This window comes from Aquarana catesbeiana, linkage group LG03, assembly GCF_042186555.1.
Source record: "Aquarana catesbeiana isolate 2022-GZ linkage group LG03, ASM4218655v1, whole genome shotgun sequence".
Lineage (NCBI taxonomy): Eukaryota > Metazoa > Chordata > Amphibia > Anura > Ranidae > Aquarana > Aquarana catesbeiana.
Window position 1 is genome coordinate 605,299,771 of NC_133326.1, and position 22,686 is coordinate 605,322,456.

At 44.1% G+C, this 22,686-nt stretch overlaps 1 protein-coding gene across 1 annotated transcript in view; it reads left to right on the forward strand.

Annotated features, from left to right (window-relative positions):
- The first annotated feature begins 10,608 nt into the window (after positions 1–10,608).
- NPC1L1 (NPC1 like intracellular cholesterol transporter 1) overlaps positions 10,609–22,686 on the forward strand; it is a 79,866-nt gene continuing 67,788 nt past the window's right edge. The window contains exons 1-3 of the mRNA XM_073622184.1: positions 10,609–10,765; positions 12,604–13,926; positions 21,649–21,863. Of these exons, the coding sequence (XP_073478285.1) occupies positions 10,712–10,765; positions 12,604–13,926; positions 21,649–21,863 (1,592 nt within the window). The 5' untranslated portion in view covers positions 10,609–10,711. The remainder of the gene's footprint in view (positions 10,766–12,603; positions 13,927–21,648; positions 21,864–22,686) is intronic.

Below are 22,686 nucleotides of genomic sequence, written 5' to 3' on the forward strand. Positions count from 1 at the left end.
GAGCACATTATCCATTACCATTTTTGCCAGATCATTTTCAAATTCTTTTTCTCTTACCTCCACCTTCACTGCATTTTTAAATGGGCCTCATGGGCCGCTGAAGTAAATCTGCTGTCATCCATTTGACTTGCAAATTAGGCTCTCTCAAACAAGAGAAACCTCAATCTCCCTCGGCCTTCTCCATACAAGGGGGAACCCCCAAAAGTGCAATGCTTACCTGGCCAAGCTCAGAAGCCTGGCCCACTGATCCCCGAAAACCAGGTCACGCACGGGAGTCCGTTGATCTAGCCAAAAGGCCGAGAAGCAAACCGCAGTGTCCTGCCTGGAAGCCTCCTGGCAGGGGAAGTTACCTGCGACAAAAACCAAGGACTGTTTAACTGCGATAGCAGTTCTGGACTCTGCAAGTTCGTGAGACTGAAATCTCTTTCTTTTGTTTTTGCTGCTGTGAAGCTATTTAAGTTTAATAAACCTCCTTTTGACTGAAAAGCCTGTGTTCTGCGATCTAGCTGTTTCCCCGAACTTTACACCACCCATCGCTGAGGACAAAAGAAAAGGAAGAGGGCCTTGTTTGCTAAAGAGGATCTAAATCCATTGATTAAATGGTTTCCCAAAATAGTTTATATTCAAGGCATGCTGTGAATGATAACTGTCCTAATTGCTTATGTTCCCAACCAAACCGTCAAACCATCAAATGGCTGGTGTCATAACTGATTACATGTGCAGCACCATGACAACTGCAAATCAAAGAGTTGCAAAGACAGCAGCTTCCTTAGCTGTAGAGGAGAGAAGGGTTTAGTTCAACTTTAAATGACCAAAGACTCTTGCTAAAAAGCTATATTTACAGAGCAAATACAAAAACAAATGGTGTGGGGGCTCCAAAATGTAATGGTGACTAGGAAAAGTGCCTGGTGCTAAGATGGAATGCCATTCCTCCCAAACCTTATCATGTGCCTCCAGTCTGTTTTGTATCCTGGCTGTCATTTTCTCCATTAGCTCTATGTCTTTTATTCTGGTATAGAGGTCCGATTGAGAGGGTGGAATCTGTTTCTTCCAGAACAAGGCTATCAGACATCTCGCTGCTGTAAGAACATGTCCCAGCAATTTCCTGGAGTGTCGGGATATACGTAATCCAGACACTCCAAGAAGAAATAATTTCGGGGTTCTGGGAACCTGCACGCCCAACAGACGATTCAGCAATAATTGCGTTTCCGTCCAGAAAGGGGCTATTTTGGGACATGACCAGTAGATGTGATATAAGGTCCCTCTATCCTTCATGCACCGCCAACATTTATCCGAACTAGAAGGGTAAATGGCATGGAGGACATCAGGTGTCATATACCAGAAAAAAAGAATTTTATAGGCATTCTCTTTGTACAGTGTGCATAGTGAGCTCTTAGCTGCCTGGGACCAAACTGTCTTCCAGGTGGATTCTGGAATCTCTTCACCCAAGAGCCTCTCCCAGCGGGTCATGTATGCGTGTTTACCATGATCTATGATGTTGTATGAATTTAGTATCCGGTAAATATCGGATATTAGCCCACGTCTAGCCGAACCTTCCAATATCAGTCCCTCAAAGGGCGATGGGGTCGAGAATTGTAAGTTCGGGGCGATTGATTGAGCATAGTGCCTAATTTGCAAGTATCCATAGAACACTTGCCTCGGTAAATCAAATTTTTTCTGGAGTTCTGTGAAGGACAGCAATCTGCGCATGCACGGGTGCACCAAGTGACCAAAATGGAACAAGTCTCTCGTCGCCCACAGAGAAGACATCTGGTGTATAAGACCTGCAGGCAGTTTGGGGTTGTAGAGGAATGATGTGAGGAGAGAGCTTTCTGAGCATAGCTTATAGAGTCGTGATAGCTTACGCCAAAGTGTACTAAGGTGGAGCATAGGCCCCAAAAGCTGAGTGGACCCCACCTTCACCTCTGCATTCCATAGCATACTATTAGGGTGGACTGGAGCCATCCATAATTTTTCAATTTCTGTCCACCTATTATAAGAACGTTGGGTGAACCAAGAGGCCAGGGCTCGCAATTGGGTGGCTTGATAGTATTTAGTTAAGTCAGGGAATGACAATCCGCCGTCTGAGCGCGCCGCCGTCATGACTGAACATGTTATTCTGTGTCTTTTGTAATTCCAGACAAATCGTAGCAGATCTGCCTGGAGTTTCTTCAGCTCCGCCTGTGGTATTGGGATGGGAAGAGTTTGGAATAGATAAAGCAGCTTTGGCAGAACAGCCATCTTAACAGAAGCTATCCTCCCTAGCAAGGAGATATGATGAGCCTTCCATTTTAGTAGGAGATCCCTTATGGTTTTAAAAAGAGGGGGATAGTTGGCTCGGTATAGAGTGGAATAGGAGGGAGTTATCTGTACTCCCAGATATTTCAGTGATGATGTCTTCCAGTGGTAGGGGAAACAGTGTTGTAGTTGTTGGGTCTCCTGTGTTGGGATGTTAATGGGTAGGGCTTCTGATTTAGCTGCATTTATTTTGTACCCCGATAGAGATCTATATAAGTCAAGTTCAGCGTGCAAGTTAGGAAGTGAAATTCTGGGCTGGGTCAGGGTGAGAATAATATCGTCAGCAAATAGGGCTAACTTAAATTCCCTATCTCTCAGCATGAATGCCGTGCCGATGCCGTGAATATTCGGATTTTTCCGAATGGATGCCGCCAGAGGCTCAACACACAGCGCAAATAGCAACGGAGAGAGTGGGCATCCCTGGCGGGTTCCATTCGTGATCGGGAAAGCCTGTGAAAGGGCAAAGGGGGTTTTTACCTGGGATGAGGGGTTAGTGTACAGATGTCTGATAGCTTGCATAAATGGACCCTGAAATCCCATGCAGTTCAACGTGGCGAAGAGGAAGGACCACCCAAGGCGGTCAAAAGCTTTTTCTGCGTCTAAGCCAAGGACTAACGCCTCCAGCTTATTCCTGTTCGCCACGTCTATCAGTTCAATAATTCGTCTCGTGTTATCTCCCGCCTGACGTAGGGGGACAAAAACCACCTGATCCTTGTGTATTAGCGAGGGAAGTATCAGGTTCAATCGCATTGAAAGGAGTTTAGTAAAGATTTTCAAATCAGAGTTTAGGAGTGCGATTGGCCTGTAACTGGCACATATGGAAGGATTTTTGTCAGGTTTGGGGATCAATGTGAGGAACGACCTCTGCATATCTGTGGGAATGGTGGTTTTCTGAAAGAAGGCGTTAAATATCCTACACATATAGGGCAGGAGGATCGGGAGAAATGTCTTATAATACTCATAAGGGAGACCGTCTGGTCCAGGGGATTTGTGGGAGGGCAAAATTTTAATAGTGGCCGTTAACTCTTCCTCTGTAATTGGAGCATTGAGTGACATTAGGTCCGTCTTCTGAAGTTTGGGGAGTCCGCTATCCTCCAGATATTGTCTCATACGATCTTTTATATCAGGAGGGAGCGGATCTTGGGGAATTTCAGGGTTGTTATATAGGGTTGTGTAAAATTCTCCAAAGGCCCGAGCTATGTCCTGGGGGTGTGACAGGAGTGCCCCCTGTTTGTCTTTAATTTGGTGGGGTGTGGACATGTGGGAGCGCTCAGATAATTTACGTGCCAGAATGGTATGGGCCTTATTACCTTTATCGTAGTATGTCTGCTTTAGTCGGGTAAGTGCCTTCTCTACATGTCCTAACGCCAAGTCTCGGAGGGTATTTCTAAGGCAGACCACTTTTTTAAGAAGGGGTAGGGATGGCGATACCTGCAGGCGGAGTTCTAGAGCCTTGAGGTCTCTTTCGGCTTGAGTTTTAGATGCCATCGCATTTTTCTTCATAGCCGAAGAGATCGCTATACACCGTCCCCTGAGGACTACCTTGTGAGCCTCCCACAAGATAGGGAGGGAGACTTCAGGGGTATTGTTTTCTAAGAAGTAGTTCTACAAAGTTGTCTCTAATTCCGATCTGGATGGGGTGTGTTGTAGAAGAAAATTGTTTAGCTGCCAATTACTGGGTTTGCGGGTAGGGATGCCTATTTCTAGTGATATGAGAACTGGAGCGTGGTCGGACCAAGATATGGGAAGGATCTGGGCAGTTTTGGTGGCACGTAATGTGTTATTGTTGACGAAAAAATAGTCTAAGCGGGAATGCATACGGTGAGGGGCAGAAAAGAATGTGTATTGCCTATCTTCCGGGTGTATAGCCCTCCATGCATCGAATAAGGCATGACGCCTGGTTAATTGACGAAAGAGCTTGGAATCTCGGGCGACCCGGGTCTGCGGGGTTGTGGAGTTAATCGCATGGCGGTCTAGACCTACCGAGTGCACTAGGTTAAAATCTCCGCCAATGATCAAATAATCATTGGGCAGCCTGAATAGGCGCCATGTCCTTGCTTTTTGATGTATCCCATTGTATATATTGTTTGTGTTTGATTTGTATTTTTGTATATATTTTTTGTTGTACTTTTGAATTTTGTAATAAAATTATATATTTTTTACTTACATTGCATCATTGATGGTAGTGCCTCAAAAGTCCCACTCTAGGGGAATGTTTTGGTCTCCTCTGAGCAAGGAACCATGAAGGACATTACATCTTAAAACCTAAGTAGAGTAACGGTTTAGTTTACTTATTGTTTATATTTGTAGGCATATTTTTGTAAGCTATGAGTTGTGTTGTATTGTGTATTCATAACATTTGTATGTGCAGCTTTCCTGTTTAGTAAAGCATTGATACACTACAGAAGTCTAAGCTTCCTTGGTTTTACCGCAAGAACTTTAAGAGATAGATGCAAAGCATAACACGCTCTTACAGTAAAGAACCCTCTAAGCAGTTTAAGGTTAAACCTAATTTCTTCTAATTTTAATGAGTGACCACGTGTGTTATTAAACTCCCTTCCGCTGAAAAGTTTTATCCCTATTGTGGGGTCGCCAGTATGGGCTTTGTTGCCCTTCTCTGTACTCGCTCCTTTTCCAGTACATCCTACCTGAGAACTGGTGCCCAGAACTGGACAGCATACTCCAGGTGAGGCTGGACCAGAGTCTTGTAGATTGGGAGAATTATTGCTTTATCTCTTGACTTAATCCCCTTTTTAATGCATGCCAATATTCTGTTTTATTCTTTGTTAGCAACAGCTTGGCATTGCATGCCATTGCTGAGCCTATTATCTACTAGGACCCCCAGGTCCTTTTCCATCCATGATTCCCCCAGAGGTTCTCCCACCAGTGAGTAGATTGCATTCATATTTTTGCCACCCAAATGCATTATTTTACATTTTTCCACATTAAACCTAATTTTCCATGTAGTTGCCCACCTCTTTAATTTGTTCAGATCTTCTTGCAAGGTTTCCACATCCTGCAGAGAAGTTATTGCCCTGCTTAGCTTAGTATCGTCCGCAAATACAGAGATTGAATTGTGTATCCCATCCTCCAGGATGTTTATGAACAAATTAAATAGGATTGGTCCCAGCACAGAACAATGAGGGACCCCACTTTCCACCCCTGACCATTCCGATTTGCAAAATCCGGATACACCACGCGTCTACGGACCTTCCCTAGATGGCAGCTCACCTCCTCATAGAAGGTTAATAGATTAGTTTGGCAAGAACGATTCTTCATGAATCCATGCTGATTACTGCTAATGATACCATTTTCATTACTAAAATCTTGTATATAATCCCTTATCATTCCCTCCAGGAGCTTGCATACTATTGATATTAGGCTAACTGGTCTGTAATTCCCAGGGATGTATTTTGGCCCTTTTTTAAATATTTGTGCTACATTGGCTTTTCTCCTTGGCTTTTCTCCAATCAGCTGGTACGAATAGAAGGGTCCTTCTATTCGCCTTTGCATGAGGTTGTTGGGAAAGATGGTGACTTCATTCGAAGCGGTTCCCTATGCTGAATTTCATTAGAGACTGCTGCAAAACAGTATCCTGTCTGCCTGGAACAAGAAGGTCCAGGCGCTAGATTTTCCAATGCGTTTGTCGCCAAAAGTGCGCCAGAGCCTCAGTTGGTGGTTGATACCCGAGAATCTGCGGAAGGGGAAATCCTTCTTACCAGTTACCTGGAAGGTGGTAACAAATGCCAGCCTTTCGGGTTGGGGAGCAGTCCTGGAAGAGGCGACTTTACAAGGGAAATGGTCCAGAACAGAAAGGACCTTGCCCATCAACATTCTAGAGATTCAGCAGTGTACCTAGCCCTAAGGGCCTGGACATTCAGGTTGCGGAATTGTCCTATCAGGATCCAATCAGACAATGCCACAGCAGTGGCTATATCAATCACCAAGGGGGCACCAGGAGTCATGCAGCCCAGGGAGAGGTAAACTTTATCCTAACCTGGGCAGAAAAGCATGTGCCGTGCATATCGGCAATCTTCATTCCAGGAGTAGAGAATTGGCAGGCGGACTACTTAAGTCGCCAGCAGTTGTTTCCAGGGGAATGGTCTCTTCACCCCGCCATCTTCCGGGCTATATGCCAAAGATAGGGGAAACCGGAGGTAGATCTGTTTGCGTCCAGGTTCAACAACAAAGTCGACAACTTTGTGTCAAGAACAAGGGATCCATTTGCATACGGAACAGATTCGTTGGTGACCCCGTGGGATCAGTTCTCACTGATTTATGCATTCCCTCCTATTCTGCTGCTACCACGGCTTCTTCGCAGGGTCAAGCAGGAAAGGATTCTTCCTGCTTGATCCTAAACCAGGATACTGTTCCACCTTCATTTTTTCCAGAACCCTGTTCTACAGAAGAGAAGTCACTACATTCTCTGGATGTAGTGAGAGCAGTCAAAATGTATTTGGAGGGGACTGCTCAGATTCGGAAAATGGATGCTTTGTTTGTGTTGCTTGAAAGTCCTAGGAAAGGACAGGCAGCGTCGAAATCTACTATTGCAAAGTGGATTCGGCAAGTAATTATTCAAGTTTATGGTTTGAAGAGGAAAGTTCCACCTTTTCAAATCAAAGCGCACTCCACCAGGGCTGTTAGTGCTTCATGGGCAGTGCATCACCAAGCCTCCATGGCTCAAATCTGCAAGGCTGCAACTTGGACTTTAGTCCATACATTCACCAGATTCTATCAGGTGGATGTAATAAAACATGAGGTTATCGCCTTTGGGCGCGGTGTACTGCAGGCAGCAGTATAGGTCCTCAGGTCAGATTTCACCCTACTTTTGTTTGTGTCTCCCTCCCCTCAGATAGCATTGCTCTCGGACATCCCATACAGTAATTACTGTGGCTCTATGTCCCGTGATGTACGATAAACAAAATAGGACTTTTATAACAGGTTACCTGTAAAATCCTTTTCTTGGAGTACATCACGGGACACAGAGGTCCCTCCCCTCTTTCTGATTACACATGTATTGCTTTGCTACAAAACTGAGGTACTCCCAATAAGGGGAGGGGTTATATAGGGAGCTAAACTTCCTGTTTAGGGTGTGCCAGTGTCCATCACCTAAAGGTGCCTTTAAAACCCATACAGTAATTACTGTGACTCTGTGTCCCGTGATGTACTCCAAGAAAAGGATTTTACAGGTAAGCTGTTATAAAAGTCCTACTTTTACCTCTGACCCCCCCTACCATTGCCTTTACATTCATCACTGTGTCACATCTCTCTGTTCGTTTAGATACATCAAACCTGCATCTACTCCTGAAGAAGCGAGCTATAGTCTTGTGAAACGCGTCAGGTTTTCTGATCCCTTTACATATTGTATGACATTTGTATCAATGCATTTTTATCATGTGCAACTTTTTTGGTTTAGCTACCGTTTTTTTTTTATCATCCATGTATGTATACCAATTCTTGAATAAATACCTATACTGTACCTACTTCTGTTACTTAGTGGCAAACTGTGCTCACCTCATTTAAAGTCCCAGGGCGTCTTTTTGTATATTTGTTATATTTAGGGATGGAGGTGTGTCACTGGTGACACCAGACCTTTCCTCTTGTTTGAGTGGTAAGAAGAAAGCCATTGTTGAAAGAAAGCCAAAAGAAGTCCCGGTTGCAGTTTGCAGTTATGTGGGGGACATAGAAAACATGTGGAAGAAGGTGCTCTGGTCAGATGAGAACAAAATTGAACTTTTTGGCCTAAAAGCAAAATGCTATGTGTGGCGGAAAACTTACACCGCACATCACCCTGAACACCATCCCCACCGTGAAACATGCTGGTGGCAGCATAATTTTGAGGGAATGCTTTTCTTCAGCATTGACAGGGAAGCTGGTCAGAGTTGATGAGAAGATGGATGAAGCCAAATACAGGGCAATCTAATTCCCCGTACACACGATCGGACTTTCCAACAACAAAACGGTGGATATTTGTTCAAAGGGTGTTGGCTCCAACTTGTCTTGCATAACCACGGTCACACAAATGTTGCCCAACAATTATGAACGTGGTGATGTAAAGGACGTACGTGATCTCCATTACGAACCCTAGTCTTACAAGACCGAGCGCTTCCGGCTCATCCTTGATTCCAAGCATGCGTGTTTGTACTTTGGACTTTTGTCCGATGGACTTGTGTACACACGAATGGAAGGTCCAACAACAAATATTTGTTGGCGGAAAATTTGAGAACCTTCTAGCCAACATTTGGAAAGTCCACCAACAAATGTCCGATGGAGCATACACACGGTTGGACTTACCGGACTTACCGCCAACAAGTTATGCTTATTTGTACTTGTGCACTTTGATGCATTAATCTGTCATATTTCACATTTGAATTTGCATTTATACTTTGATGCGTTATGTATTTGTCATATTTCACATTTGTATTCATAGTATTCATCTATTATTAGGTCCGCTTACCTTGTAGAGGTATTGTGTTTCCCACATCCACATGCGTTTACTTAGACGTAGTTGTTCAATCATGCTATAATTTAGTAGCATGTCTAACACACTCTAGCGCAGCATAATCTTTTTTACATTTATCATTTGCACGCATATGAGACGTGTTTAAAGCACGCAGCTGAGTAGTGTTTTACTAAGTTTTGTGTGGCTCGCAGGATCTTTCCCATAGGGGCATACACATGATCGGAATATACGATGAAAAGCTCCGTCTGACTTTTTCTGTTGGACATTCTGCTCGTGTGTACATGGCATTAGAGTCTTCAAAAGACTTGAGACTGGGGCGGAGGTTCACCTTCCAGCAGGACAACAACCCTAAACATACAGCCAGAGCTACAGTGGAATGGTTTAGATTAGGGTTGTCCCGATACCACTTTTTTAAGACCGAGTACAAGTACCGATACTTTTTTTCAAGTACTCGCCCATCTTGGTACACCCTGCACTTGGCTGCAGTAAGCCAGCAGCAGACTTCTTATTACACCCAGCCCATATAGTATATGGGCTGGGTGTAACAAGATGGCCGCTGCTGCTTTTAATGCGGCCGAGTGCAGGGTGTACCAAGATGGGCGTCGGGATGTCCAAGCACTGACGTCAACACGGAGCGTCACTTCCGGTGTTCCACCCGCTGACTTCCGGTTGCACCGAGTCGCTTTATTCCTCTCCCAGGTATCGGATCTGGCATCGGGAGCATTTGCGCGAGTACAAGTACTCGCGCAAATGCTCAGTATCGGTATCGGGACAACCCTAGTTTAGATAAAAGCATATTCATGTGTTAGAATGACCCAGTCAAAGTCCAGACCTAAATCCAATTGAGAATTTTTTAGCAAGACTTGAAAATTGTTGTTCACAGACTATCTCCATCCAATCTGACAGAGCTTGAGCTATTTTGCAAAGAAGAATGGGAAAAAATGTCACTCTCTAGATGTGCAAAGCTGGTAGAGACATCCCCAAAAATATCTGCAGCTGTAATTGCAGTGAAAGGTGGTTCTACAAAGTATTGACTCAGGGGGGCTGAATACAAATGCACGCCACAGTTTTCACATATTTAATTTGTAAATAATTTGGAAAAACATTTATCATTTTCCTTCCACTTCACAATTATGTGCCACTTTGTGTTGGTCTATCACATAAAATCCCAATAAAATACATTTACGTTTTTGGTGGTAACGTGACAAAAGGTACAATATTTCAAGGGTGTGAATACTTTTTCAAGGCACTGTAGCAATGTAGATCTGCACACCTAAATTGGAAGCAGTAAAGTATGCAACTTTATACTTTAAAAAGTGGCTAAACCCATAAACAGAATATCAAACTTCTCCAAATAAACTATAGTAGAGACCAAGTTCACACCTCTGCCATGTTTATATTTTGTGTCCCAGTTGAAGAAATTTCCCCTCACTTCCTGTACAGATGACCTCATCCCAAGTATGGGAAAATCTTCCCTACCATGTCTAAAACAACAAGAAAAGGTTTTGGCTGGAGTCTTTCTTTCCACTGCAAGGAAAGAGGTAACTTTTTAAATGAAAGTTAATGCTGCTATTAGATATAATTTACTCTTTGAATATATTTCTTTGAATTCTACCATTTGTGGATTGTTTTGTTCCAGTTCCTCCAAGGCACACTTTTTTTTGTAGTGATTTTGTGATGAGCTCAGTGTAGTTTGTTTAGTTTCGCTCTCAGTGTGTGTCAGTGAATGCTGCAGACGACTGTCACCTACTCCTCCTCTTCTGGTTAATAAAAAGCAGGATTTATCACGTCTACAACTGCCGATTGGCTCCTGTGCAGGCTACAGACCTAGAAAAAGACAAATCAATGCTACTTTGTCCTGCGTGTGGAGTAAAACATCTCAGCTCCTGGCACAGATATCACCAGACTCCCTGCTACCCAGCCCCTTTAACTTCTTTGGAGGGGTGAAAGATGCTTCCCACGTTTCTTACTCTAGTGGTCCTGGGAGCACTGTTACCTCTTCAGGTTAGTAATCTCTGATCATTTGGTGTATATTTCTGGCTGAGCGTCACACAATCAAAATCATTCTTAAAATCAGACGACTCTGTTGCCTGTATTGATCTAAATTGAGACAATTCTGATTCAACTTATTTTGTATGAAATTACTTGTAAATGTCAAAATAACAACAGTAGACCATTTTCACCTCCTAAGCCTAGGCTCACACTGTTGCAGGATTGAAATCGTACGCGTTCAGCTGAACTCGCACAATTTCATACCCGCATGTTAGTCTGACTTCATGGGGCGATTTCAGAGATATCTGTGCGGGTTCCTGTACAGATGTCTATTGAAATCGTACCAGAAGTCGCTCAAAAGTAGTACAGAAACTACTTTTGGGAATCGGTGCAGCGCCGCAAAGTCGGAATTGGACCAGTTCGAATAGTGCTATTGCTGGCAAAAGCCAGCCAATTTAGCATGCGATTTGACATGTCAAATCGCATGCCAAATCGCATCAATGTAAACCTGGGCTCAAACCACTAATTGCATAAGTAAGAAGATTTTATCTGATTCCTGTAGATATTTGCTTATTGGGCACATAGAGTATAAGCTGCTACTACAGCTTCTGAGAGCCAGACTAATATGTACCATACAGTATTTCCATGATGGACCAACACTGCTCTTCAGAGAATTGGCAAATGCTTGCAGGATTAGGTCAGATGTCCTCATGAAAGTTTGGTAACAAATAAATTTGCTTTAGCTGAATATCAAACACAGGAAAGAATATGTCCCAAGGTTTAAATTTTTGACATTGGAGTAATATGTTAAGAGGACTTTACATTGTAACATTAAGTTAGACTACGAGAGTGAGATGGACTGGTGACCACGTTAGACCACAAGAGTGAGATGGACTGGTGACCACGAGAGTGAGATGGACTGGTGAAAGTGTCAAGGCTTGGTGACAGCATCAAATGATTACTCCATCTTCCTCTGTTTGCTTTGGGCTTACCATTGAGTGTTTGCTGCCTGGCCATGCCTCATGTATTGACTTTTGCTGCCTAGTAACTAGCCTATAGAACCCTAAGTCCAATTTGATATACACCTATGTAGCCCCATATCTGCAAGAGTGAGCTTACAGTATAATTTCCTTACAGTTGTCTGTTCAAAGAGAAGAGACTAAACAGTCAATAAATCCACCACTGTGAAGACAGGATAGAAGGATAAACACATTCGGAAAAATCCAATAAACATGTTGAGACCATATACAGTACATGCCATTTAGACTAAATACAAATCTGTTTTTGAGTGAGTGGTGGGGAGTTATCAGTTTTTTTTGCTGTCTTTGTACCTGGTAGGGAGAATCACTCTCCCTCTAATTGTTTCAAACATGGAGAACAAAAGCGAGGGAAAACACAAAATTTTGAGTTGCCAGCAGAACAGGAATAGAAGGGAAATACTCCAATGGGAACCTTGTTTCAATGACAACTGCATAAGAGGATTTTCCTCACATTGGGAAGATATCCTCTCACTTCCTATTGAGTCTACAGGGCAGGAAGTAAAGGAAAAATATTCCTAATGAGACACATATGACCAAAAACCAACAGTTATTTTAAACCTCCCCTACTCTGTCCAAAAAAATAAAAAATAAAATTGCCTTTAGATACACTGTAATTTTCTTTTGTATCAATTATGTATTTTTTTTCTTAAATTTTTCATAGACTTATGTCTACTTTCATGTTTATTTTTCAACTTCTGTCTGTTATGTGCCACTGTTCAGTCTACTGCTTCACAGCATGCTGTTCCTATGTCACTATCCTTGCACAGTTTACTAAGCCAGCTTTTGTTTCTATATATTTTTGTTCTGCAGGTTGTAGGGTACACCACAATAAAGAAGGAGGGGTATTGCACATTGTATGGTGAATGTGGCTTAAATCCTGAGGTTACCAACAGCCTAATCCCAGCTATCATTCCCTGTCTGTCCAACACAGAAGCCAGGAAGCTCAATGGAACTCCTCTACTGCTTCTTAAGGAAATCTGTCCGATGCTTTACACTGGAGATGACAATACTTATGCCTGCTGCTCTTCCAAACAGCTACAGAGTGTCCAGAAGAGCTTTGCGTTATCAAAAGTCATTCTGAGTCGATGTCCATCTTGTGCAGAAAACTTTGCCAATATCTATTGTCAGAACATTTGCAGCCCAAATCAAAGTTTATTCATCAATGTCACACGTGTAAATGATACCATAGTAGATGGGAAGCCTGAGAAAGGTGTGCTGGCCTACGAATGCTACTTTAAGCAAAGTTTTGCAGAACAATCTTTTGACTCCTGTAAAAATGTACGATTGCCCTCCACAGGGGGTTTTGCCATTGCTGCCATGTGTGGGAAATATGGAGCGGAATTTTGCTCAGCTCAACGTTGGTTAGACTTCCAAGGGGATATCAGCAATGGACTGGCACCCTTAGCTATTGACTTCAGACTAATAGGAAATGACACTGAAGTTGGTGGTGGAGTGGAGGTCCATGAGAGCAGAGTATGGAGCTGCAGTGAAGGCCCAGGTAATGATGATGCTTGCACTTGCCAGGACTGCAAAGAGGCATGCCCTAAAATCCCTGAACCGGAGCCTCTACCTGACCCATTTAAGATAGGGTCTATTGATGGGTACTTAATTATAAGCAGTGTCATTTGTGGAACCTTGATCCTATTTTTTATCATGTTCCTGATTATGAACTGTTCTATAAATAGATGTGGAAAAAAGAAAAGGAAAGAAATACCACGGATCAAATATGCCGATTTGAACTGCTCAGAAAAGGTGAGCCTAAAAACTAACCACTCCATGGAGAAAACATTCCAGTGGTGGGGCACCGTCATAGCTTCTTACCCTAAGACTGTCATCTGTGTCTCTTTAGTTCTAGTTGTGGTACTCTCAGCAGGTATGGCCTTGATCAAGCTGACTACAGATCCAGTGGAACTGTGGTCTGCTCCAAATAGCAGGGCAAGACAAGAGAAAGACTTTCATGATAAACATTTTGCACCATTCTTTAGAACTAACCAGATAATCATCACAGTGAACGATCGCTCTTCATATAGCTATGACTCTCTCTTTTTTGGCACACTGAACTTCAGCAGAATCCTTTCTCCCGATATCCTTCTAGAGATGTTGGACCTTCAGACCAAGCTGCAGAACATTGCGGTAAGTAGATCAGTGCAAACTGTTGCGATTTAAGATCCCCTAAGACTTTTTTAACATGTAGTAAATGCACCCCTAAAACTGTATTTACTGTGGGGTTTTAGTGCTTTACATGAACTTCAGTGATAAATAATCTTCAAAATTTTAGAATCTCTCTTCCGGTACCCTAATCCTTGAAGTATTGTATAAAACAAATTGGAGGAGATTTAGGAAAACTGGAAAATGCGAAATCTTGTGCAGTTGTGCATGGTAGCGAATCAACTTCTAACTTCAGCTTGTTGAGATAAGCTTTGACGAAAAAAAAAGCCTGAAGCTGATTGGTTTCTATGCACAGCTGCGCCAGATTTTGCATGCTCCAGTTTAATGCCCTGTACACACGGTCGGACATTGATTGGACATTTCGACAACAAAATCCATGGATTTTTTCCGACGGATGTTGGCTCAAACTTGTCTTGCATACACACGGCCACACAAAGTTGTCGGAAAATCCGATCGTTCTGAACGTAGTGACGTAAAACATGTACGTCGGGACTATAAACGGGGCAGTAGCCAATAGCTTTAGTCTCTTAATTTATTCTGAGCATGCGTGGCACTTTGTGCGTCGGATTTTCTGACAATGGATTTTGTTGTTGGAAAATTTTATAGCAAGCTCTCAAACTTTGTGTGTCGGAAATTCCTATGAAAAATGTGCGATGGAGCCTACACACAGTCGGAATTTCCGACAACAAGGCCCTATCACACATTTTCCATCGGAAAATCCGACCGTGTGTACAGGGCATTGGTGAATCAATCTATTGTTTGTATTATCTTTTAACACTTTTGTTTTTTGAATTTTTTATTACAATCAGCTTGTTAATTTTAGAACATTACCTTTTATGGTGACTTTGAACCAGTGGATAACAGGAAAAATAGTGCAGCAATGAAGACCTAGTAATATGCATAGCATATTCTATCTTAACTTTTGGTATTTATAGTCTTTCTGCAGGCACTTAAGAGCAAAACAGGAGTGGGGCAGATTAGGGGTTTGGTGGGCCACTTCCCTGAGTTCAACCTAAACTAAAATGCTAAGAAAATAAAGCACAATGGTAATGATTCTAGTTTTGGAGGGTTTTATTTGTTTACTAATGCATCAATGAGTTTTAGTACATTGATGGTAGAATTTGAATGCCCCCTTCCTGCTCCATACACATTTTTAGCCATGCATGCAGTTAACCAAATATTGTTTGGTATGGAGTAAGACTGAGAATAAGGGATTTGGGTAAACTGAAGCAAATTATAAAGGGATAGTCCTTAGAGGCTGGGAGGTTTGTCTGCAATTTAAATAACAGAGATAATAATTTATGATCATTAGTACTGAATTAATATAACTAGTGGTAGCGTACATGCATTGCTCAATAGTTTCGCTCATCAGCTTACTGTATTGTTTGGTAGCAGCGAATAAACAGTAGTTGCTTGCTTCTCACTTTGATTCTTAAACAATAGTGAATATACACTATATGTGCAGGCCAGTCAAGTTCCTCCACCCCAAACTTGCTCATCCATGTCTTTATGGACCTTGATTTGTATACTGGTCCAAATCATTTGGTGGAGGAGGGGTTATGGTGTGGGGTTGTTTTTTAGGTGTTTGCCTTGACCCCTTAGTTCTAGTGAAGGGAAAACCTTTAGACGTCAGCATAACAAGACATTTTGGACAATTTCATGCTCCCAACTTTGTGGGAACAGTTTGCACAAAGCAAGGTCCATAAAGACATAGATGAGCGAGTTTGGTGTGGAGGAACTTGACTGGCCTGCACAGAGTCCTGACCTCAACCCGATAGAACACCTTTGGGAAAAATTAGAGCGGAGACTGCGAGCCAGGCCTTCTCATCCAACATCAGTGCCTGGCCTCACAAATGCGCTTCTGGAAGAATGGTCAAACATTCCCATAGACACACTCCTAAACCTTGTGGACAGCCTTTCCAGAAGAGTTGAAGTTGTTACAGCTGCAAAGGGTGGGCCAACTCAATATTGAAGCCTACGGACTAAGACTGGGATTCCATTAAAGAGGAAGTAAACCCTGATGGGTTTTACTTCCTCTTTTGCTCGCTGCTGCAGCCTGCAAATGAAAAGCATAATGGGCTAGTATGCATCGCATACTAGCCCATTATGTGCCACTTACCTGCAAAAGAATCCAGCGATGTCCCTTGTGTGGGCAGCGTCCATCTTCTGGCCCTCTTCCTTCCGGGCCACGGATTCCGGCTCTGTGATTCGCCGGAGCTGCGTGACGTCACTCCTATGCATGCGCACGGAAGTCACGATTAACGGCATAGGCTAGGGAAGAAACGGAACTTAGTTTCGTTTCTTCCCCGCGCATGCGCCGTTGGAATTTCAGGCGGACTACAAGTGAAATATCTCCTAAACGGCGCACGTTTATGAGATATTTCCACTACCTATAGGTAAACCTTATTCTAAGCTTACCTATAGGTAGAAGTCCAAAAAGTGGGTTTACAACCACTTTAAAGTACATGTGCATGTAAAGGCAGGTGTCCCAATACTTTTGACAATATTGTGTATGTTGGACTGACTCACCATTTGAGTCAAAAGCAAAAGCGACCAAAAGTAATGAATTTCCCTTAGCATACAATGGTTTGAGTCACCATCTCAATATGCAGTTATGGAGTTTAGTAGCTTCAAAGCTCCATATAGTGCGATCCATGTAATAGAGGGATTCACTTTATACAAATTCAGTCAGTCCCCGAAATACAGGCTGCATGCACCATGCAAGAATTTCTATTTCAACCTGTATATACTCTACTGTATACTATTGTAGGGCAATTGACTATATTAAAACTAAAGCCCAGGTAGATATAAATTGTACACTCAACTAGTTTGGTCTTAAAATAAGTCCTTATAATCCCCTAGGCAGAAGCATAGACAGCATTTTGATAGAAGGAGATAACAGAGTGAAAACAGAGATGACCTCATAACTGTACTGCTGCTCCTTCATTATCCAATCAGTAAACTGGGGGTTTTCTATTGACCAAACCGCTGCTGCCGTTGAATTTCGCGCAGCTAGAGATTTCTGGTCTGAATATATTACTAATTCTCTGGCAGGCAAAAAAGTTCTCATATTTGTATTTCAATTGCATATTTAGTTGTTCTCAGGCTATAATTTCATTTGACATTTGAGATAGTTGAAGTGGCATAACCTCGATTTCATCTAGAATTATGCTTCTTTAATAATTTTGCACAAACAAATGTTACAAAACAAGCAATGAGCATTGAACCAGTGAGACCTATAATTCTGATGTCAATATTTTATCACACCCGCAAATGGTTATTTTCTTGCGCTCCTCAACTGACACCTCATAACACTCTTAACACCATCCAGAAAATAACAATACATTAGGGGCAAAAACCAGAGTTAAGCCCCATACACACTATTAGATTTTCTCTTCTACAGAATTTTCTTTTCTACAGAAAATTGTATAATGTGTATCCAGCTTTATTATCATTGTGAACAGAATATCTCAAAAATTGCTAATATTGAATTTAATTTATACTAAAACAATATAGACAAGGGCGAAGAACCATTGGCATAAACAAAGTAGTTTGTGTGTGTGTGTGCAGTGGTGAAGCTAGACATTCTTTCACCCGGGGCAAAAAACCCAAGTCCTCCATCCACACGCCACATGGTAAAAATAATAATAAGATATACAGTATATCAGTATTTCCCTAGAACTTGAAAGTCTGCTAATGTGTCAGTGACAGGGTAAAGAAAGAGGTGATTGAAGGGGTTAAGTACAAATAGAATAAGGCTTATTTTCCAGAAAGTATGAGATCCCACCAAATCCTTCCTTCCCAGCACAGGGTTTCCAGACATGTCCATGATAGCTAACAGACTCTCCCAGAGTCCCCAGTGGCTAATGTTGGGGTGTCTGGGTCCCCTGGACTCTCGAGGGTTAACCACCAGGAGCCAATGTGCCAATAAAAGGGGAAAATCTGCACTCAATCCACGTCTGTGTGACTTTCTGGGCTGTGAGTGACACACCGACTGAGGTGTCCCCTGTCCGGTCCTGTAGGTGCCATGCCACCTCTATAATATCAATGATATTGATGATCATTAACCCTGGATGTACAGGACAGTCACAGACCCATTGCTTTATCTGTGGGTGAAATCACCTATAGCCCTTCCTATGCCCTAAAATTACCTATATAATGTCCTTTGGTTCTGGTTTGGTTCTCCAATAAAGTGCTCATTTCCCATTTTGATAACCCCCCCCCCAATTTCCCATTATAATAAAGCCCACTTTCCGTGATCTGATAAAATCAGTATATATATCACCCCCCCCCCCAATTCTAATAAAGACCCCAGGGGTATCTGGGCAGTGTGACGTGAGGGGGCAGTGGTGACAGGTGGGAATAGTGTGATGGAAGAGGGCAGTGTGACAAGTGGGGGACAGTGTGATGGAAGAGGGCAGTGTGACATGTGGGGGGACAGTGTGATGGAAGAGGGCAGTGTGACAGGTGAGGGGCAGTGTGACAGGTGGGTGACAGTGTGATGGAAGAGGGCAGTGTAACAGGTGGGGGGCAGTGTGTCAGGTGGGGGACAGTGTGACAGGTGGGGGACAGCGTGATGAAAGAGGGCAGTGTGTCAGGTGGGGGACAGTGTGATGGAATAGGGCAGTGTGTCAGGTGGGGGACAGTGTGACAGGTGGGGGACAGTGTGATGGAAGAGGGCAGTGTGACAGGTGAGGGGCCAGCGTGATGAAAGAGGGCAGTGTGACAGGTGGGGGACAGTGTGATGGAATAGGGCAGTGTGTCAGGTGGGGGACAGTGTGACAGGTGGGGGACAGTGTGATGAAAGAGGGCAGTGTGACAGGTGGGGGACAGTGTGATGGAATAGGGCAGTGTGTCAGGTGGGGGGCAGTGTGTCAGGTGGGGGAGAGTGTGACAGGTGGGGGACAGCGTGATGAAAGAGGGCAGTGTGACAGGTGGGGGACAGTGTGATGGAAGAGGGCAGTGTGACATGTGGGGGGGGACAGTGTGATGGAAGAGCGCAGTGTGACATGTGGGGGGACAGTGTGATGGAAGAGGGCAGTGTGACATGTGGGGGGACAGTGTGATGGAAGAGGGCAGTGTGACAGGTGGGGGGCAGTGTGACAGGTGGGGGACAGTGTGATGGAAGAGGGCAGTGTGACAGGTGAGGGGCCAGCATGATGAAAGAGGGCAGTGTGACAGGTGGGGGACAGTGTGATGGAATAGGGCAGTGTGTCAGGTGGGGGACAGTGTGACAGGTGGGGGACAGTGTGATGGAAGAGGGCAGTGTGACAGGTGAGGGGCCAGCATGACGAAAGAGGGCAGTGTGACAGGTGGGGGACAGTGTGATGGAATAGGGCAGTGTGACAGGTGGGGGACAGCGTGATTAAAGAGGGCAGTGTGACAGGTGGGGGATAGTGTGATGGAAAAGGGCAGTGTGTCAGGTGGGGGACAGTGTGACAGGTGGGGGACAGTGTGATGGAAGAGGGCAGTGTGACAGGTGGGGGACAGTGTGATAGAAGGGGGGTTTGAAACAGGAAAATCTGGATGCCGCACACCGGATAAAGTTGAAAACGTCTTCTTTATTGTAAAACTTGGATCATAAAAAACAGGACAATCTAGCTATGAGTAAGCGCTCGAACTAGAGCGCGAAACGCGTCAGCTGTGTCTGTACCACCCGCCAGATTGTCCTGTTTTTTATGATCCAAGTTTTACAATAAAGAAGATGTTTTCAACTTTATCCGGTGTGCGGCATCCAGATTTTCCTGTTTCAAACCCTGCTTCAATTTGCATTTAGCCAGCACCTGGGACTCCTCTCCTCTGAAGGATTCACTAACACACACCTGAAAGCAAGTTCTCCTGAGCGGTGATTCATTTTCTCTGTGATAGAAGGGGGTCAGTGTGACGGAAGGGGGACAGTGTGATGGGAGGGGGGCAGTGTGACATGTAGGGGACAGTGTGACAGGTGGTGGGTGGCAGTGGGACAGGTGGGGGACAATGAGACATGGGGGGCAATGCGACAGGTGGGGGGCAGTGTAACAGGTGGGGGGTAGTGTGACAGGTGCAGGGCAGTGTGACAGGAGGGGGGCAGTGTGACGGCAGGGGGACAGTGTGACAGGTGGGGGACAGTGTGACAGGTGGGGGGGCAGTGTGACAGGTGGGGGAAAGTGCAACATGTGGGGGGGCAGTGTGACGTGGGGGGGCAGTGTAACGGAAGGGGGGCAGTGTGACAGGTGGGGGGCAGTGTGACGGGAGGAGGGCAGTGTGACAGGTGGGGACAGTGTAATGGGAGGGGGGCAGTGTGACAGGTAGGGGGCAGTGTGAAGGGAGGAGGGCAGTGTGACAGCTGGGGAGAGTGTAATGGGAGGGGGGCAGTGTGACAGGTGGAGGGCAGTGTGATGGGAGGAGGGCAGTATGACAGGTGGGGACAGTGTAATGGGAGGGGGGCAGTGTGACAGGTAGGGGGCAGTGTGACAGGTAGGGCGCAGTGTGACAGGTGGGGGGCAGTATGACAGGTTGGGGGCAGTGTGACAGGTGGGGGGGATAGTGTGACAGGTGGGGGGGTAGTGTGATGACCTATTCTACATTTACGGTCTATAATGACCTATTCTACATGTATGGTCTCTGATTACCTATTCTACATGTATTATCTATGAAGACCTGTTATACATGACCAGATGCTATTTAGCTTAGGCTATGTTTTTAAAATTATAGTTGTTTGGAATCTGCTCTTGGCTTATATCATATGTGTGTAGCTTGCACATTGTTTTTGTGTTTATTAATATTTAATAAAATGGACAATGAGACATGGGGGGCAATGCGACAGGTGGGGGGCAGTGTGACAGGTGGGGGGTAGTGTGACAGGTGGAGGGCAGTGTGACAGGAGGGGGGCAGTGTGACGGCAGGGGGACAGTGTGACAGGTGGGGGACAGTGTGACAGGTGGGGGGGCAGTGTGACAGGTGGGGGAAAGTGCAACATGTGGGGGGGCAGTGTGACGTGGGGGGGCAGTGTAACGGAAGGGGGGCAGTGTGACAGGTGGGGGGCAGTGTGACGGGAGGAGGGCAGTGTGACAGGTGGGGACAGTGTAATGGGAGGGGGGCAGTGTGACAGGTAGGGGGCAGTGTGACGGGAGGAGGGCAGTGTGACAGGTGGGGAGAGTGTAATGGGAGGGGGGCAGTGTGACAGGTGGGGGGCAGTGTGATGGGAGGAGGGCAGTGTGACAGGTGGGGACAGTGTAATGGGAGGGGGGCAGTGTGACAGATAGGGGGCAGTGTGACAGGTAGGGCGCAGTGTGACAGGTGGGGGGGCAGTATGACAGGTTGGGGGCAGTGTGACAGGTGGGGGGGGGATAGTGTGACAGGTGGGGGGGTAGTGTGATGACCTATTCTACATTTACGGTCTATAATGACCTATTCTACATGTATGGTCTCTGATGACCTATTCTACATGTATTATCTATGATGACCTGTTATACATGACCAGATGCTATTTAGCTTAGGCTATGTTTTTAAAATTATAGTTGTTTGGAATCTGCTCTTGGCTTATATCATATGTGTGTAGCTTGCACATTGTTTTTGTGTTTATTAATATTTAATAAAATGGAAAACCCTACCTAAAATGTTGTGCCTTATGCTGAATGTTCTCGGGATTAAGTTTTAATATATGAGTATAATTTAGATACTACTACTTGTTTATTTTCCTTGTAGGTGTGGTCAGAAAAACATCAGAAAAATGTGACACTGAAAGATGTTTGCTTTGCACCCCTAAACCCATCCAACCCCTCAGAGACGGACTGCTGTGTAAACAGTCTAATGCAGTACTTTCAGAACAACAAGACCCGGTTTAACTTGGAAGTGATGCAGACATTATCTGGTGAAACAAAAAAAGTGGGATGGAGGGACCACTTTATGTACTGTGTCAAGTAAGTTTGGGAACATACCAAGTACTGCATGAAAATAGGTATATTAAATATATGCACAAAATGCCTTCCAATTTGGATTGGATGTATTATAAATACTTAAACAACCCAGACGTTATTTTCTTTACAAACACAAACATTCTTATAGATACATGTTCACTGCAAGTTGAGTAAAACGCAACTGTCAACTTAGATTAAGAGCCCAGTATACAATAAATGTAGAATCAAGTATGGGCTTCAGTGCAGTATGAATACATGTCATCTAAGATAATTTTCTAAGATATTCATATAAAACTGGTGTTAATATTTTCATGCTGTAATCGTATGGCATCATTAATATGTGGACACTTTTTTAGGTCTGCACAAATTATTTCATGTGCAAAGTGAAGAAATTCATAACAACCAATCTGATTTCAGTTTACTGTACCCACATCTGTAAAACATTCAACCAATTAGCTTCTATGGGTTACTGCATCTTGAAATTATATAGTATGTAAACCCAACATTTCATATTCCTGATATGTGCCTTCTGTCCCTTGTACTTGTATGAAAAAGTGTCCTGTTCTCTTTGTATTGCTTCCTTTATGTGAAATCCCTGGTGTTCCTACCAGTCCTTCTGCTTACCTATTAAAAACTGACCACACAAAAGAACACACTGTGGTCAGTTCTCTAGCTATGCTGGGAACTCAGCCTGCTGTCCTGACCTTACTCCCCCCCCCCCCCGCACAGCCTTTCACTGGGAAGATCAGTGTACTGCTGCTCCTCCTCCCCCAGCTCTTTTGCAGCTGAGAACAGAGGGTATGTGATTGTTTATAAAAAAAGAGGA